This window comes from Eptesicus fuscus, chromosome 23 (assembly GCF_027574615.1).
Source record: "Eptesicus fuscus isolate TK198812 chromosome 23, DD_ASM_mEF_20220401, whole genome shotgun sequence".
NCBI lineage: Eukaryota > Metazoa > Chordata > Mammalia > Chiroptera > Vespertilionidae > Eptesicus > Eptesicus fuscus.
The window spans coordinates 16,911,212-16,927,380 of NC_072495.1; the positions used below are offsets into that span (position 1 = coordinate 16,911,212).

General features: G+C 57.9%; 1 protein-coding gene and 1 long non-coding RNA gene across 4 annotated transcripts in view; both read left to right on the plus strand.

The window, feature by feature from the left end:
* The first annotated feature begins 4,231 nt into the window (after positions 1 to 4,231).
* On the plus strand, positions 4,232 to 6,189 carry LOC129148058 (uncharacterized). Its single transcript, XR_008555241.1, has 3 exons — positions 4,232 to 4,266; positions 5,540 to 5,620; positions 6,096 to 6,189. It is a non-coding gene; the product is annotated as an uncharacterized LOC129148058 (long non-coding RNA).
* Positions 6,190 to 12,911: 6,722 nt separating this feature from the next.
* Positions 12,912 to 16,169, plus strand: part of FLI1 (Fli-1 proto-oncogene, ETS transcription factor) — a 119,568-nt gene continuing 116,310 nt past the window's right edge. For all 3 annotated transcript variants that reach the window (XM_054712656.1, XM_054712655.1, XM_008142550.3), the window contains exon 1: positions 12,912 to 13,193. In XM_054712656.1, coding sequence (XP_054568631.1) covers positions 13,176 to 13,193 — 18 coding nt within the window. In that variant the 5' untranslated portion in view covers positions 12,912 to 13,175. The remainder of the gene's footprint in view (positions 13,194 to 16,169) is intronic.

Consider the following 16,169-nt stretch of genomic DNA (forward strand, 5'->3'; position numbering starts at 1 on the left):
TCTTCTGCGCTCCCACATTTCTGTGTCCTGATCTCCTCCTCTTACAAGGGCACCAGTCCCCTTGCATCAGGGCCCAGGCATTTTATCTCGTTCACCTCTTGAAAGACCCTCTCTCTAAATACAGTCATATTCTAAGGTACTGAGGGTGAGGGCTGTTAAGATCTGAACTTTAGGTGACACAATTCAGCCTAAAGTTCATCAGGAGCAGAACCAAGACTGGAACCCGAAGTTTCTAGCCCTAGAACATGAATTTGACATTGATTCACATCCTTTCCCAGGTTAAATTATCTCCTGGAATTATGGCATTCTCTAAGTGAGGGAGGGGGTATCTCTTGATGAGCTAACTGTAGCCAAATTGTGGGCCAAATAAGGAAGCTGAGTCCTAATTGTCTTGCTTAAAATCATAAAACTCCTTGACAACCACCCAGTGGATCCAATCTCCTATTCTCCTAAACTCCACAGGAGGGTCACTTGCTAATCTGTGGATTGTAAATCTGTGGCACAAGGAAACAGCTTGGTACAGGATGATGAGGGAGCAATAACTATAGAGCAAGAGAGCCCTCACTCACCTGGTCTCCCTTTGGAACGAGTTGGAGGGATAAGCTGGCTTTAAAGAGTCTTCCTGCCCCTTTCCCTCCATCCTCCTCTTTTATGCTGCTCCTTAAGGCAGCTGTTACCAATTTCAGCAATTTTCTCCTGGCAAATTGAAGGCTTCAGGTGACAGAGAGTTGGTTGTACCCTTCTAGAGAATGAGATAGGCTAGGTCCCACTTCCACCCCACCCTGCTCCCTGATTGGGTGGTTAGGGCTACAGGCACTTCCCCAGTGGGCATCCCCATCCCTCCCCGCCCCCCACACATGGACCAGCAAGGCAGGCTTCCAGGTGTATGTCCAGTTCAGAGAGACCCTATCTGAGACTCCACATTATTCCTCACTTCATTCTCAGCTCATTTGTTTTCCCAGGACCACCAAGATTTTATTATGTACATGCCCCTTGGAGGGAGTGCCCATTCTGATGCTTGAAATGACAGGAAGAGTGTGAAATAGGACAAGCGCGCGCGCGCACACACACACACACACACACACACACACACACAAAGAGTTTGGTACAGAACTTAGATACTGGGCACCTCTATCAGCTGACCACACCCAAGATGCTTGGAGGGGGCGCGGGTGAGCTCACGCTCCCTGGTTAATCCAGGGAGGTAAAAATGAAGCCAACACATGAGCACTGATTGTATATAAACCTGAGAAGCAGAAAATATCAGTAGCCGTCAGGTGAAATTTTCCTGTCAGTTTTTCCTTAGTTTGGTTTTGTTTATTTTTGTCTTCCCTTCTTTTCTTTTCTTTTAAAAATATTTTATTGGTTTTTTTTTACAGAGAGGAAGGAGAGGGATAGAGAGTTAGAAACATCTACAAGAGAGAAACATCTATCAGCTGCCTCCTGCACACCCCCCACTGGGGATGTGCCCGCAACCAAGGCATATGTCCTTGACCGGAATCGAACCTGGGACCCTCCAGTCCACAGGCTGAAGCTCTATCCACTGAGCAAACCGGCCAGGGCCCCTTCTTTTCTTTTGTTTTTTTTTTTTAATTAATCCTCACCCAAATATATTTTTCCATTGATTTTTAGAGAGAGTGAAGGGACGGGGAGAGACAGAGAAAGAAACATAGATGTGAGAGAGAGACATCGATTAGTTGCCTCCTGCACATGCCCGACTGGGCCCAGGGATTGAGCCTGCAACCCATCTATGTGCCCTTGACCAAAATCCAACCCAGGACCCTTCAGTCCGTGGGCTGATGCTCTATCCACGGAGCCAAACCAGCCAGGGCTTGTATTCCCTTCTTTAGGTATTTCAAAAAAGGGATGTAGCTAAATAATTGTTTCCTTTTTCTGCCTGTCTATTTCCGTGTGGACACTGGGTATCCAGCCATGAACAAAACAAACTCAACTTCTGCCTTTGGGGAGCTTACAATCTAATGGAGGGAGAGAGAGCTTTAGACATGTCTACAAGCAAGGATGTAATAACAACTGTGAAGACATGGAGGGGGGAGAGTTTAAAATTCAGAGGGAGATACTCAAGTGATCTCTTAGAAACTCCCTTTAAATAAAGGAAGAAAGAAGGTAAGGAGGGAGGAAGGGGGGAGAAAGAGAGGGAGAGAGGGAGTGTGGGAAGGAAGGGAGGGAGGAAAGGAAAAGAGGGAAGATAAGGAGAGAGAGAAGAAGGGAGGAAGAGAGGAAAGAAGGGGGGGGGGTTATAAAAGGACCAAGACTAGAAAAACTTAATCTGGGTGGTAAATTATTACGTAGACAGTTGTTTAGTGCCTACCTCCTCTAGCATAGTTGAAGCCCTCCTTTTCACATCTCCAACTCTCCTGACAAGAACCTGTTTAACATGCAGGACATCCTCGGAGAATGGATTATGGGACGTAGGTAGCAGCACCTCTGTCTTCTCCGTGGTTGTTTGGAACGTTGTGTTTGTGGCCTTGGGAAGGAAAATCATTTCCCAGAGAATGAAAATACAGGGGCCATGGCTCCTGTACCTCAGCCCCTTCCCCTCCCCAGGCCCAGCCTTGTTTTCCTAAGCAATTGTCAGGAATGTGCGGGGCGGGGCGGCCTGGCCATCAGCTCGCAGCCTAGGCAGCCCCAGTCACGGTCCCCGGCTGGCCTTTCACCCCGCAGCTCTCCCGGCTGCTCTTATTAAGCAGCAAAATGTTTCAATATGTGGAGCTTTGGGGGAGGGACGGAGAGAAAAATCGGGATATTGTTGCGAAGGAAATAATGAATAACCCTGCCGCCAGTCCCCCCATACCCCCCACGTGGGGAGATCTGGGTGATAAGTGTGGTTTCTCCAGAAACGGAATTCTAGCCATTGCCTTTCGGTCAAAAATCTCCAGAGACAGCAGGGGAGTGGGGGGGGGGGGGGGGGGGGAGCCGCGAAGGAGAGGGAGCGAGTCCTAAACACATTCTCTCAGTGCCCAGAACCAAAGTAGTCAGCCATCTAGGGACCCAGAAAAGAAAGCGGAGGGGAAATTTGAGAAACTGAGGCCCATGCCCGGAGGTGCGCAAAAGCCTTCAGCTTTGTCCTTACAAATGGACCCACTCCCATCTCTACTCTGACCTTTCATTCCTCCTCCCCACCATTCCTCCTCCCCACCTCCAAGTTCATCTGTTTGGGGGAGGGAGAGGGGGTGGGGGGAGAGGCTGGTGAGCAGTTCCCAGTTACAGGAATCTCGGGATCGTCCTATGCAAGGGTTTGCAAACCACTAAGGCCCAGTCTGTTCTGTGATTCGGCCACGAAAGGAGTTACACGGGAACTTGGACGCAAGGCCAGGTCTACACGTGGAAGCGAAGAAATAAGCAACACCCCCCAATTTCAAGGAAATGCACATTTGAAGACCCAGACATGACTCCTTGGCAAGGGTGTTTTTAATGTGTGTGTGTGTTTTTTAATTAATCTCCCCTCCCCCCACCCCCAACCCCCCACCCCCATCGGTTATTTCTCTGACATTTGCAATTCACGTTGCTCCTCTAGAGTCTGCCTAGAAAGTGTGGGTCGCAGGAGGTGAATCCTTCCTGGGAAGGACCAAGTCAAGGCAAGGAGTGACCTTGAAGCCGAACAATCAAAGACCCCACTCCTCTCTCGTTTAGGCCCGAGGAAGGAGCATTCGCAGGGTCGTCCTTTGGGACGAAATCGTCAGCGTGAGGAAGGCCTGGGTCGCTCGGCTCCCCTGGGCTCCGCAGGGCCGCCTCCACGTTTGTGATGAGTGTGTGTGGTTTCCAGGGTTCCTTGACATTTCCTGGAAACCCAGGCAGGCTCCTGGCAAAGCAGCTGGGGGCAGATGGGTGGCTGTCTATAAAACCATCCATCAGACGGCAGTTGAAATATTGATAAGAAAACGGAAATCAAATTAAAAGACGGGGCGGGGGGGGGGGTAAAAAGAGAGGAAGAGGGAGTGGGACGGGGAGCGCTGGCGAGAGGAGGCGGAGAGGCAAGCTGCAGGGCGCACAGACTTAAGTGGCTCCTACAGCCCCCTCTCTCCCTCCCCCCCCCCAGGAGGCGCGGAGCCTGACACCCCCCCCCCCCCCCCGCCCCTCCGCGTCTGGATGTGCAGGAAAGAAAGTCCAAACGTTGACTCCAGCGGGTTCAATTCGCGCCGCCAAGGATCGGGCTCTGTGAGCACAGAGAATTCGCACCGAGCTCTTGCACATCCTGGCGGGGCCGGAGTGGCGCTCCTGCCTGCTTAGCAGGGAAGGGAGCCTAAGGTGAGTGTTCGTTTACCTGGGACTTCTGGGGGGCGATGCGGGCTCCGGGCGCCCCCACTCTGCCCCCTGCCTGCCCTAGTTTGTCGTCAGGAAATGCGAAGCTTTCAGGGGCTCTCTCTCTCTTTTTTTTTTCTTTCAGTCTCTCCAGGGCTTTCTTTTTCTCTCCTCCCCCCCCCCCCCCCGCCCCTCTTTTCTTGCAAATTTCACTCCAACGTTGAAAGTAAACAGGGGAGACGTGGGAGCCCGGGCGCCAGGGGCGGAGGTTAGTGAATGGGAATCTAGGAGCCCCCGAGAAATGTACCTTAGTCCCTGACGTGTGTGTGTGTGTGTGTGCGTGTGTGTGTGTGTGTGCGTGTGTGCGTGTGTGTGTGTGTGTGTGTGTGTGTGTGTGTGTGTGTGTGTTGCGGCTTCGGGAGCCCCAAAGCTGGAATTTGTTAGTGGGGAGAAAAGTGTTTTTATCAGAAACACATTGGCTGCCGGAGAAGCTGCGGGCTGCCACGTTAGAGATGGTTTAAGAGAAGGAAGGACCTGGACCAGTCGCCAGACTTGGAAAGGCAGGGAGAGACGCCCGAAGAGGCACCTGGCATTCTAGAGTCGTTGGTGGGGCCCCCCCTTCCCGCCCCCAAATTCAGATCTCAGATGCCATCTCCCCTGCCAGTGACAAGGAGGCCGCGTTATCCGTGCCTGCAAACCCGTTTTCTTTTAGAAGCGGGGACACTGGGAAAGGGGCCTGGTGGACCTCCGGAGTCTCTAGTCTTCATACGCGCTCCCTTAGTAGGGAAGAGGGGGGCATCCGGGCGCTAGCGGGGTCCTAGGGGTGTTGGGGAGTCGGGCAGAAGGCCTGTGCCCCAAGGGCCCCAGCGTGTTCACCTCTGTGGATATCCGTTTCCTGGGGCCTGGGCGGACAAGGTGGGTAAACCTACCTCCATCTCCTCTGCCAGGTGTGAAACTACCCAGGCCCCCCCGGGGGGGGGGTGGCGGGCGGCGGATTTCGGGCAGAAGCGGGTTGCAGGATAGTGGGGAACAGACCAGAACTGTGAGCTGGGTTCAACCGTCCTCACCATCCCTTAGTTAGCCTGAAACCCCCCCCCCCCCCAAACCCCCCGCGAGGCAAAGGCACAGGGAGGGGCGTCCGGTAATGACCGCTCGGACCCCCTCTGGCTGATCCAGGAGGTTTGGAGGCCTCCAACTCTAGCATTCTCTCTTCATCACCCCCACCCCCACCGCATCACCCTTGCTCCACTTGTGGGTGACCCAGGTTTCTCCTACCCAGGTTGGTTCTGCGACCTTCCCGACCCGTCCTCACCACCCCAGGATGTTCCAGACGGTCCCCGACACGTCGTCTTACGTCAAGGTAAGACCTGACAGCATCTTTAAACAGGTAATAACTCCCAGTCCCCCGGCACCCCGGGGAAAGGGGGGGGGTGGCTGGGGGGGGGATCAGTCCGCATAGGGGCGGGGCGCTGGGCGCAGACCTTCGGGGATCCCTGGTGGCTCCTGACGTGGCTGAGCTGGGCGACTCTGCAGGGAAGTCGAGGCGGCGGCCCCTGGACCGGCTCGCCAGAGTCGGCCCATTGGGTGTGCGCTCCCGCGGGGCGCACTGCAGGCTCTCCGCGCGAAGGGTCTGTGTGAGGATGTGAGTGCGCGCGGGTGTACGCGGGTGGATGAACATGAACGCGCTGCGCCTCTCTTCCCCGTCCGACACCCCCCACCTCGTCCGAAAGCCCCCCTTCCTCCCTCCACCCACGCCCTCAAAGGCGCTGATTGCGACTTGACAGCAAATCGAAGGGTGGTTTTGGTTTTGTTTTGTTTCTTCTTTTCCACAACAGTTCCCAAGAACGTAAACAAAACGAGGCCAGGGCATCTGGGTTACACGTTTAATGAAAATCGGCCAGCGAGGCGGGGCCGAGGGTGCGGAACGGGCGGTCTGGCCCCGGGTGGGGACGCGTTGAGGTCCTCCCGCCGCCCACGGTAGCTTCCCGGGAACTGGTGGGCAGGAGGAAGGACCTGCGGGGTCCTGGAAAAGCGCTCCCACCTCCCTCGGGCCCGGGCTCCGCCCCCTTCCCAAACCCCGCCCACGAGTGGCCCCCACCCTCCAGCGTGACGGGTCCGAGAACGCCCAGGTGGTGTGCGCTGAATAGGGGCTTGTGGCCACGGCGATGGGGCGAGGACCCTCGAGTTTTATCCTTGGGGCGCCAAATGTGCGTCCACCCCCCTCCCATTTCTCTAAAAGGAAATGTGTTGCCCCCTGGTAGCCTGCGTCTACGCGCACTCCCCCCACCCCCATCTCCCCACCTTCGGTAGAAGTCTGTAGTCACTGGGGAAGCCAGGTTCCGAAGGCTTGGCCAGGAGGGGGTGTTTCAACAGCAATGAATGAATGAAAAATGATGAAGCCAATGTGTCCATAGTCAGTAAGTGGATGGATGGACGGAGGGCTCCCAGGAGGTGGCAGGGCGCACACAGGCTGGAGCGAGCTCCGGTCCCTGGTACCCCCCCCCCCAGCAGCCTACCCCCCTCCCCCCCAAACTGGGAGCCCAGCTAAGGAGCTCCCTCTTCCACCTCGGCCCCAGGGCTGCAGGCGGGCGGGGGAGGGAGTGAAGCAGTCTTTCCCATCCACAGGGACCCACCAGTCTGCACGCACCCAGGGACCCCGAAAACCTCCAGGAGGATGAATTCTAGAGGGTAGAGGGGCGAGTGAGAGTCCAGGAACCCGATCCAGGCCGAGAGTTGGAGAGCAAGCAAACCCTTGCGGGGGGGGGGGGGGCGGGGGGAGAGAAGGTAGGGGAAGAGGTGGAAGGGGGCGCGCCGGGGTTGGGGAAAAGGAGGTGGGGTCCGAGAGCTGTGGGCCGCTAGGGGAGCCGCTCTTCACGGGAGCTCTTTAAAAGGGGAAAAAATGGATTTTTCAAGCAGCCACAAAGTTTGTATTGTTGCACAAAGGGGTGCATTGATGCCGGTGAAAGGTCTGCGTGGCCAGGACAATCTTGGGTCTGTTCCGCCGGCTCCCTGGGCCGACCAGTTGCCAAAGGGGCACAAACAGTCCCCGGCTGCCAAGCCCCTGCCCTTGGGCGTCAGGCACCCACTCCCAGGTTACTGACAAGCACCTGGGCCCGGGAGCTCAGGGTGCCCACTGCCCCCCAGGCAGCGTCCTGCTTCTGATAACCCACAGAATACTCAGGGAGGCACGCGCAGAGGGGCCCTGAGGGTGGATGTGAGGATGGGAAGAGAGAGGGAGAGAGGGAATTCGGGTGAAAGACGCGGACAGGCAGTGAGTGAGTCAATGAGTGAGTGTCCCTCCGCCAGGCCCTGTTCTAAGCATTGCACTAACTGGTTTATTAGTACTGACAACAACCCTAAGAGGTAGTCCAGTTTGCAAATGAAAAACTGAGGCATGGAGAAGTTAACGGAACACAGGTTGTAAGGGGGCAGAGCCAAGATCCAAATCGTAAGGGCAACATTTTGCTGACTGCCAGGCAAGTTCTAAACGTTCATTTCATCTTTACAAGAGCCCTTTTAAGGCAGGTCCCATTATAAAGCCTACGGATAGGCGAGGACACTGAGGCGCAGAGAGGTTAAGGAACTTGTTCAAGGCCACAGAGCTGGGACGTGCAAAGGCAGAATTCACACCCAAGGAGCCTTCAACCAGGACGGGCCACTTGCAGATAAGGGGTGGAGTGCCCAGGAGACCCCCAGAGTAATCCTCATGGTGCACGGACACGGTGCCAGCGCTGGGCAAAACACTTGCCCATCCCCAGCGCGCAGGGCACCCCTTGAAGGTCCCTTCCCGGCCCATGCTAGACTGGCGGGGTCCTTCAATTTCCTTCTTTAAGAGTTTTCCAGATCCCTAGCTCTCGTTCTCCCACCTACCAGCCTGCGGGTGCAGCCTATACAGCCTTCTGGGCGAGACACCTCCCCACCCCCACCCCGACCCCCACCACCAGAGGAAAGAAGGCTGATCGCCCTAGAATGTTCGCCGCCGAGACCCGCCCAGCGGCAGCTTCTGGCCCGCAGGTCCCGAAGCGGCATCTCAGGGACACGGGTCTGTGCTTAGAATGACCGCTGTTCGCGGCGGGCGGCCGGCGGGCAGGGCAGATGGAAATTGGAGCAGGGTCCCCATCCAGACGCAGCCCCTGGGTGAGGGTCCCGGCCCCTGGCTGGTCCCCACCTCCCGTCAGTCTGCGCTCTCCGGTCCACCTCGGGCTCCCTGGGGGTTTCCTCCTGGACGCCGTGTGGTCTGGGGACCCGGCCCTGAGCGCCAGGGCCTGGGCGCGGAGACCCTCCCCTCCCCGGCCCGCCCCGGCCTCCCGCCGCCCGGCCCCCCACGTAGCCTTTGGAACCCGCTCGGCGCTCGGGCGGGAACGAGCGCGGGGAGCGGGCCGGGCGAGCAGAGGCTCTAAATCTTCCTTCCACTGTGAGTAGCTGGAGTCTGAGCAGCAAATTCAAAGCAGGCGCGCCTGCAGAGCCTTCCTGCAGAAATACGCCCCGGCATTCAAGCGCATCCAGGGGCGGCTCGGGCTGCCTTGTTTGGCTAAGGTCAGACGAGACTCGAGTTCTCCAATAAAAATAAATCTCAAATTAATTATGGCCTCGAGCGAGGGGCCAGACACTTGAAGCTGCAGTTGTGCAGTCTGGAGTTTTGGCGCTCGCTCGCCCATCCCTCCCCCGCACCCCCGCCCCGCCTGCCAGCTCGCTTACCCGCTGCGGCCGCTAGAAGGGAGGGGAGGCGAGGAGGGAGGGCGGAGGGGGAGGATCCGCCCGGGACGCTCGGCCGGGCCCGGCGTCTCTCCGCCAGCCCCCGGCATCGCTCAGGGTTTCAAATGCCCGGACGGACCGTCCAGGAGTCGGGCGGGGGGCGGGGGGGGGCGCACCCCAGGGACCCAGCTCTGCTTGTCGCTCCCTCCCGTCCCCCAACTCAGGGCAGGTTCGGAGAAGCCGGGGAAGTCGCGTCTGGAAAGCCTTGACCGGGTCAAAAGGGCTGACATTGAGCGAGCCAAGACGCCTTTCACCCTCCCCGGGGGAAGCGGGACTTCCGCATGTGTGAAAATATTGTCCGAGTCGGAGGGTGCCCGGCAAGTCACCTCGCCAAAGTTCCAAGGAAATATTCACCACCCCCGCCCCCACCCATAGGCATGCTTTCCATAAAGGACCCTAGACCTAGAAATGTGAGGGGGTCTGTTTTGTGGGTCCCCCTCCTCCCCAGGTGGTAGCTTTCGTTTGAAATGCTGGACCCGCTTTGTGGGTTGTGAGCTTCCCCGGACATGGACTTGGACTTGAAAGCCAAGCCGGCGGGGCTGGGGGCCGGGGGCACGGGTGGCAGCCAGCACCCGCTCCTGGTCAGCAGCCCTGCCCAGTCTGGGAAAGGGAGAGGCAGCGCAGTCTCTTCTGGTAAGCCAGAAAAGAGGGTGTGTGCGAGTGTGTGGGCTGGGATAAGTCAGCGGTCCCTAGCTAGGCCAGGAGGAGACGGGCAAGGCAGGAAAGGGGAGAGAGAGAAAGGGGTGAGGCAAGAAGTGGGGTGAGGAGAGAGACAGACAGGGAGGGAGAGGGAAGGGCAAGGGTTCCCCCCCCACACACACACACACTTCCCAACTCCGGGTCAGCCTTCCTTTGCAGCAGGCCTCACCGCAGGCTCTCTATCAATTTGTCTCAATGCAAACATTCGAAATATTCTCTTTGGCTGCTCGTGAAAACAATGCGAGCTGCCAGGATCAAACCATCTTTCCAGATGTCTGGTGGAAACCACATGAAACGGGGCAGACTTGTTTACTCTTGTGTTTGGTTAGGGCTCCCCCCACCCCCTTTGGGATTTACAAAAGCAGCAGCGGGAGAGTGGAGCCTCAAATCCAGAGTTACATAAGTGGGCATGTTTGCCCACCAGCATGTCAACACAGGATGGAGGTGGGGGGGGGGGCGGGGTCTCGCTTTCCCTCAAAGGCGGTTCAGAGTTGGAGGAAGGTTGGTTCATCTGGACCCAGAACCTTGTGGATGGACAGGAGGGCCTCATGAAGGCCCTGGTAGGTAGGCAAAGGCGTGGCCCTCATGCCAGTCCTCATGCCACGATGTGGGGTGCTGCGCTCTGGAGACCCGCTGAGCAGCGTGGAGGGGCTAACCTGGACAAAGTGGTGACAGTTATGCTTGTGCCAGCTGCTCCCCTCACCCCCCCCCCCTAATCTTCAAAATGATGAAGTTGCCATAGCTTGGGTCTTACAGGCAGAAAGAGAAAGTGCTACTGAGTCCCAGAGCTAAAACAGGGGGGCAGTCCTCCTTTCAATCCAGTTCCCTAGGGAGCAGTCCCCATGGGAAAGGCGGCTCCTGCTAAAAGGCAGTTGGGGGCGCTAGAGATGTGGGGGTGACTGTGCTGATCCATGAGGTGAACACAGCCTGCCATGGTCCAGGCCGAACAGAAGGTGGGAAGAGAGCCGTTGCCAATGTTTTGGCCACAGAGGAGCCTTCTCCAGCCCTAGGTGGAGGGCATGGGGCTGGGGTGGGGAGGCCATTCATGGCCTCGGTGTTGGCCCAGCACCAGGAAGAGGGCCTCCTGATGGTGGAGGTGGAGTCCTCTCTGCCTGAAAAGAGGGGTGATGTGGCCTGGGGGTGCCAGGTTTCTGGTCTCCTCCCAGTGGGAAGCCGGTCTCCCCCGCACCCTCCTGAAAGCCCCGTTGTCGTTTGAAGGTCGGCAGAGTCTGGGCTGAAAAGGAAACAATTTGGGGTTTGAAAGGATGTAATTCATTCTTCCTTTCCCTTTAACCTCTTTCCTCTCTGGAAAGCATGTGGAAACTGAAGGGGAAGAGTGAGCGGGGCGGGAGGCTGGGCGGAGGGAAGGAAAGGGTTAAACCTGATTTCTTTTAATTGAACTCCAGAACTGGTGGCCCCAGGCAAAGGGGGGGGACTGACCCCGCTAGCGGTAACCAGATGTGGCGGTCCCAGGGGAGCCCCTGAGCAGACCCCTGGATTGAGAAGCAGACAGGAGGTGGGGGGGGGGGGCAGCCCGGCCCTCATTCCACCCCTAACCCCCCCCTACTCCCCCATACACACACCGAGTCTCAATTGCTGGCAGGCTGCACCCGCCACTCCTGGTCTGGTCACGTTCAGACCCTCGTCTGTATTCGAACCCAAAATTGGAGCTGAATTGATGAGACTAATTTCGAGAGGGGGGTTGGGGGAGGGAGGGAGGGAGGCGAGAGAGCTCTCGGGCTCAATTGCTCCTGAAGAAATAAAGAATTAATAAGTCACCTTTTTCGCCGCTGCGGACACCCCTCGGCAACTTTTTTTTTTCTTTTCGATTGGCTCGGATCTCCTCTGGATTTTTTTTTTTTCTTTCTCCTCCTTCCCCGGGTGGACTCTTAAATAAAAGTGAAAAAGTCCAAAGCGTGGTCCGGAGAGCGTGGACAAGGTAATCTGTTTTGGATGTCGGGGCGAAGGGAGTCAGGCCGAAAGCGCCCGGGGTTCCCCTCCCTGAGCCCGGACTCTTGTGGCTGCACCCCCTGGAGCGCGCGCGTCCGAGCTGCTGGGGTCCGGGGGCCTCTGGGTGGCGGGGTACGGCCAGAGGGGCAACGGGAGGCCATCTCACGCTCAGTGGGGACTTGGTCCCAGGGTCTCACGGGTGGGAGAGAGGGGGCGGGAGTCTGAGTCTGGGCCGCGATGTGGGGTGCTGCGCTCTGGAGACCCGCTGAGCAGCGTGGAGGGGACGCCCCGCCCGAGTGTAGGTCTCCTGGGCGCGGGTGGCATTGCGTAGGCGGCTCTGGCCGTGGTGCCCGGGCTGGGACCATCGCGTCCAGGTTAGCGCCAGGGTTTGACCCTAGAGGGCGCGGGAGGTGGCCTGGGGTGTCGCTGGCCCCGGCCCCAGCGCTCAGCGGGCGGGCGGGCGCCAGGAGCTCTCCAGGAGCAGAGGGTCTAAGCGCGCCGCCAGGAGGGCGCCCCCCACCCCTGCTCCCCGGCGCTGGGTGCCGAGTCCGCGCTCCCCAAGGCCGGCGTCCCCGCGAAACAGCCCCGGGTGCGAGCGGCTCCGGGAGTTGGCCACCGCCAGGCAGCCCAGCGCCGAGTGGAAAAATTCCCATTGGATGCACTCGGTAATGGTTGGTTTGCCTCGGTCTGCGTCTGGATCGTCCTGGGCAGGAGGCTCCAGCTTCTCCCCAGCCCTAGGAAGCGCTCCCGCCCCCATCCCTCCCCCCCCCCCCAAAAAAAAGAAGGAAAAAAAAAAGTTTGACTCCGGCTGGAAAAAACATTAATGAACCTATCTGTGGGAAGAAACGGAAAGTGAATGAGTCAGGACGGCCACCTTCGGCCAACGGCCCGGGATAAGGAAGGAGGCCAAAGGCGATTGGGTTTGGACTTTGGGGGAAGGTGCTCTGGGGGATGCAGCCTGCGGGAGTCCGGGCACGGGCGCCGGGCGCGCACCCGGGCATTGTTCCCAGCCCGTTCTTATCGCTCAGGAGCCAGTATCCTGTGTGCGCGGCGCGTGGATGCATCTGGGCATCTCCGTGTATATTTATATAGCGTGTGATGCGAAAAGCAGGAGCGGCGGAGGGGGGGAGTGAGTGTGGGGGAGGGAAGACGGAGGAGAGAGAGAGAGACGAAAGCGCTAGACGAGAGAGAGAGAGAGAGAGAGAGAGAGAGAGAGAGAGAGAGAGAGAGAGAGAGAGAGAGATAGGACTTCCTCCCGATTCGCAAAGTGAAGTCACTTCCCAAAATTAGCTGAAAAAAAAGTTTCATCCGGTTAAACTGTCTCTTTTTCAATCCGCTACAACAACAAACGTGCACAGGGGCGCGCGGGCAGGGCGCTCGCAGGGGGGCACGCAGGGAGGGCCCAGGGCGCCGAGGAGGCCGCGCCCGGCTGATCCGAAGGGGCTGCGAGGTCAGGCTGTAACCGGGTCAATGTGTGGAATATTGGGGGGCTCGACTGCAGACTTGGCCCAATGGACGGGACTATTAAGGTAAGAGACCGGCCGGTGGGCGCGGGCGGCGGGGCGGCGGGGCGGGGGCGGGCTGGGCGGCGGGCGCCGGGGTCCCGGAAGACGTGGCCGCTCTCCGCTGCTTCCGCGCCGGGCTCCGCTGCGTGTCCTCCCCGCGCGCGGGTGGCAAGTCTCACGAGCGGGGTCACCCCGCCGGCTCTCCGTCCCGGGGCAATCTCCCCCCGCACCCTGTGCCCCCAAAGCGGAGCACGGCCCCCTCCCTCCGCGCTGCCATTCGGCTGGGCGAGGGCGGTGGGAATCCTGCGGGGGGGGGGTGGGGGGGATCCCGGGCGCGGGTAGGAGCCGAGGAGCCGATTCCGCGGGTCCATCACCTCCACCCGTAACCAGGCGCCCTGGCCGGCTCTGGGTACCGGTCCGCGGCCGGCTTCCCTCCCTCGGGGCTGGAGGCGGTGGGGGCGGAAGCTGCAGCCGCCAGCAGCTCGGGTCCCCGCCCGGTGGGCCCGGGGCGGGCAAGTGGATCGGTTGCAGGGGTGTGTGTGGGGGGGCGATCGGAGGGCGAGTGACCGTTTCTGGGCTCCGGCTCCTCCAGAGGGAAGCCCTGTTTACTTGTCAGAGAGCCTGGTTTCTCTTCCTCTCCGCGTTTCTGCGGCCGCTTCTCCACGCTCAGAGGCGGCGGCTCCCGAGACGAACGGGCCGACCTGGCCGCTTCCCCCCGCCGCCGCCGCCGGGGCAGGACGTCTGTCTCCCTGCAGCCCGGGTCCCCGCCGCGCCCCGCGCCCGGCTTCCCCATCCCGCCTCTGCTCGGCGCCTGCTCAGGGGCAAGAGCCGCTTCTCCTTAAAGTGGTTGGCCAACCCCTGCCCCTCACCCCTACCCTCACCCCGCACCCGGCGCCTGGGTTAGGTTGCAAAGTGCAGCCCGGAGGGAGGGCTGAGGGTCCGGGTTTCACGTCCCGACCTCAGAAGGGCTGACTGCCTCCTCCCTCTCGAAGGGGAAGTGGGGCGAGGAGCAGAAAGGAGGGACACCCCCTAAAACGACTGGCCTTAGAGGCGCGAGGGGAATGAATGGGACTAGGAGTCGCTGGGCTGCTGCGAGGCAGTTGTGCAACCCCAAGCTGCAGTCGGTCTGGAAAAACTATTAGGCTGCTGAGGTGAGGACTGGCAGAGCCCGCCATTCCCCCAGAACCCAAAGGAATCAATTTCAGGCTCAGGGCTGAGGATGAGAAAGCTAAGAATTCAAGAGATATTTATCATTTGGGTGGGGTCGTGGTTTTTATTTTCTAAGGTGTGTGTGTGTGTGTGTGTGTGTGTGTGTGTGTTTTTGTTTTTTTTTCTGAAAGTTTGAGATATGCTGACTTAGGTAAAAAGCACCAACAGAAGAAATCTGGAGATGAGATAACTGATGGTGATGGGTTAAAGGGTGCCTGTGTGAGCCTGGGTTCCTCAAGTTTCAAGTGTGTGGGTGCGGAGTGGGTGAGGGAGGATTCCTATAGGGAGGGCGTGGTGCTCAGAGGTATTTTCATGCTTGTTTTCCTTCACGGTGGCTGGTGTGTGTGTGCCTGCAAGTGATCTGTGTCCCTGGTTTAATAATGAGATGCTGCACTCTAGCATACCCCCCCCCCCCTCATTAGGACACTTTCCACTTACCCAGAAGGCACCTCTTTGATCCCAAAGAGTGGTAACAGGGCTCCGGGTCCGATGTGGACACTCGAAGGAGAAGTGAAGCAATTTCTTCTCCACGATGCTCAGACCTCTAAGGCAGGCCCAGAGCAAAGGGCGGAAGCTGTGGTCTGTACCCAGGATGTGCTAATCTCTTTAGATAGACACACACACAGGGATTGGCATGGCGGGCAGTGAGCACAGGCTCAGGCCAAGACCCTGCCACTTCGTGCCAAGGATGTGAGTGAACGTGGTCTTTTTCCATGTGGGTGGTGAGAGCCTGCGAGTCCCTCCACACACCCTCCACAGGAGCACCCTGGTCTCATCTGGGTGACCTGGCTTTACAGACCACCCTCCCCTCCCCCCCCCCCCCCCCCACTCACACAGAGCAGTAGCTGCTCCAGTCCCCAAAGTGCTGAAGGATTGAGTCCTTGAGTGTATGCATTGGTATTTAAATTGTGTGAAAGCCACAGTTTCTTTTTCCTGTGAGACCTCTAGATCTTGGGGTTCCTGGACCCCACTCCCACAGTGGTTTAAATGTTGTTGTTGGAGAGGAGCGTGGATAAGAAGAGGCCAGCTAACTTCTGGTCTCCGCGAGAATGCAGTTCATTAAATCTGTCTGAGCCTCCAAATCTTTGCAGTTATGAAAGAGTGGCACTAAATTACCTCCACAATAGTATCTTTCCCAACCCTCTCTATTCCTAAAATATTATGGTCCTATGCTCTTACAAGAACGTGTACTGGATGCCTGTGAAATCCAGTTCTGTACTGACAAGGTCTGAGAGATCTGTATATACAGGGAGAGATCTGTATGTCATGTCTAATCTGCAGACGCAAATCCAGAAAGGGTGTTCCCCGTTGGAATGGCCTGGAAAAACCATCTTTGAGTAATTCTGGGATGTGATTTTTATGCACCTGCACATTTTTCCTCCCTCAAATATAAGGTGGGTCTCTCTTTCAAAATCCCTGTCAGTCTCGGCACTGAGGAGGTATTTGGCCCAGGATGCCAGAAAAGTCTTTGCAGAAGACTTCTTTGCAAAAGCCCTTTACTTCGTGCATAATTCTATCTGATTCCAAAGCCTCAATCTTAACTGCCCTTGTTACAATAAGTCCTTCTGTGTTATGTTTTTCCTCTCATTTCCATGACCGTCTCCTGGGAAGGCTCTGGGCCTCTAGTCGGGGAAGCACCGAAGTTTGTGGGGGCCATTCTACTCTTTTGCTGCCACAGACAGTTAACCTGCATATTAAACAACACCCTACCCCGCCCCTGCTCCCCACAGTGATAGTATCAGTGTTGAAAAGCACATGATGCTGGTGGCTGCTCTAAGAAATGACCTGGTT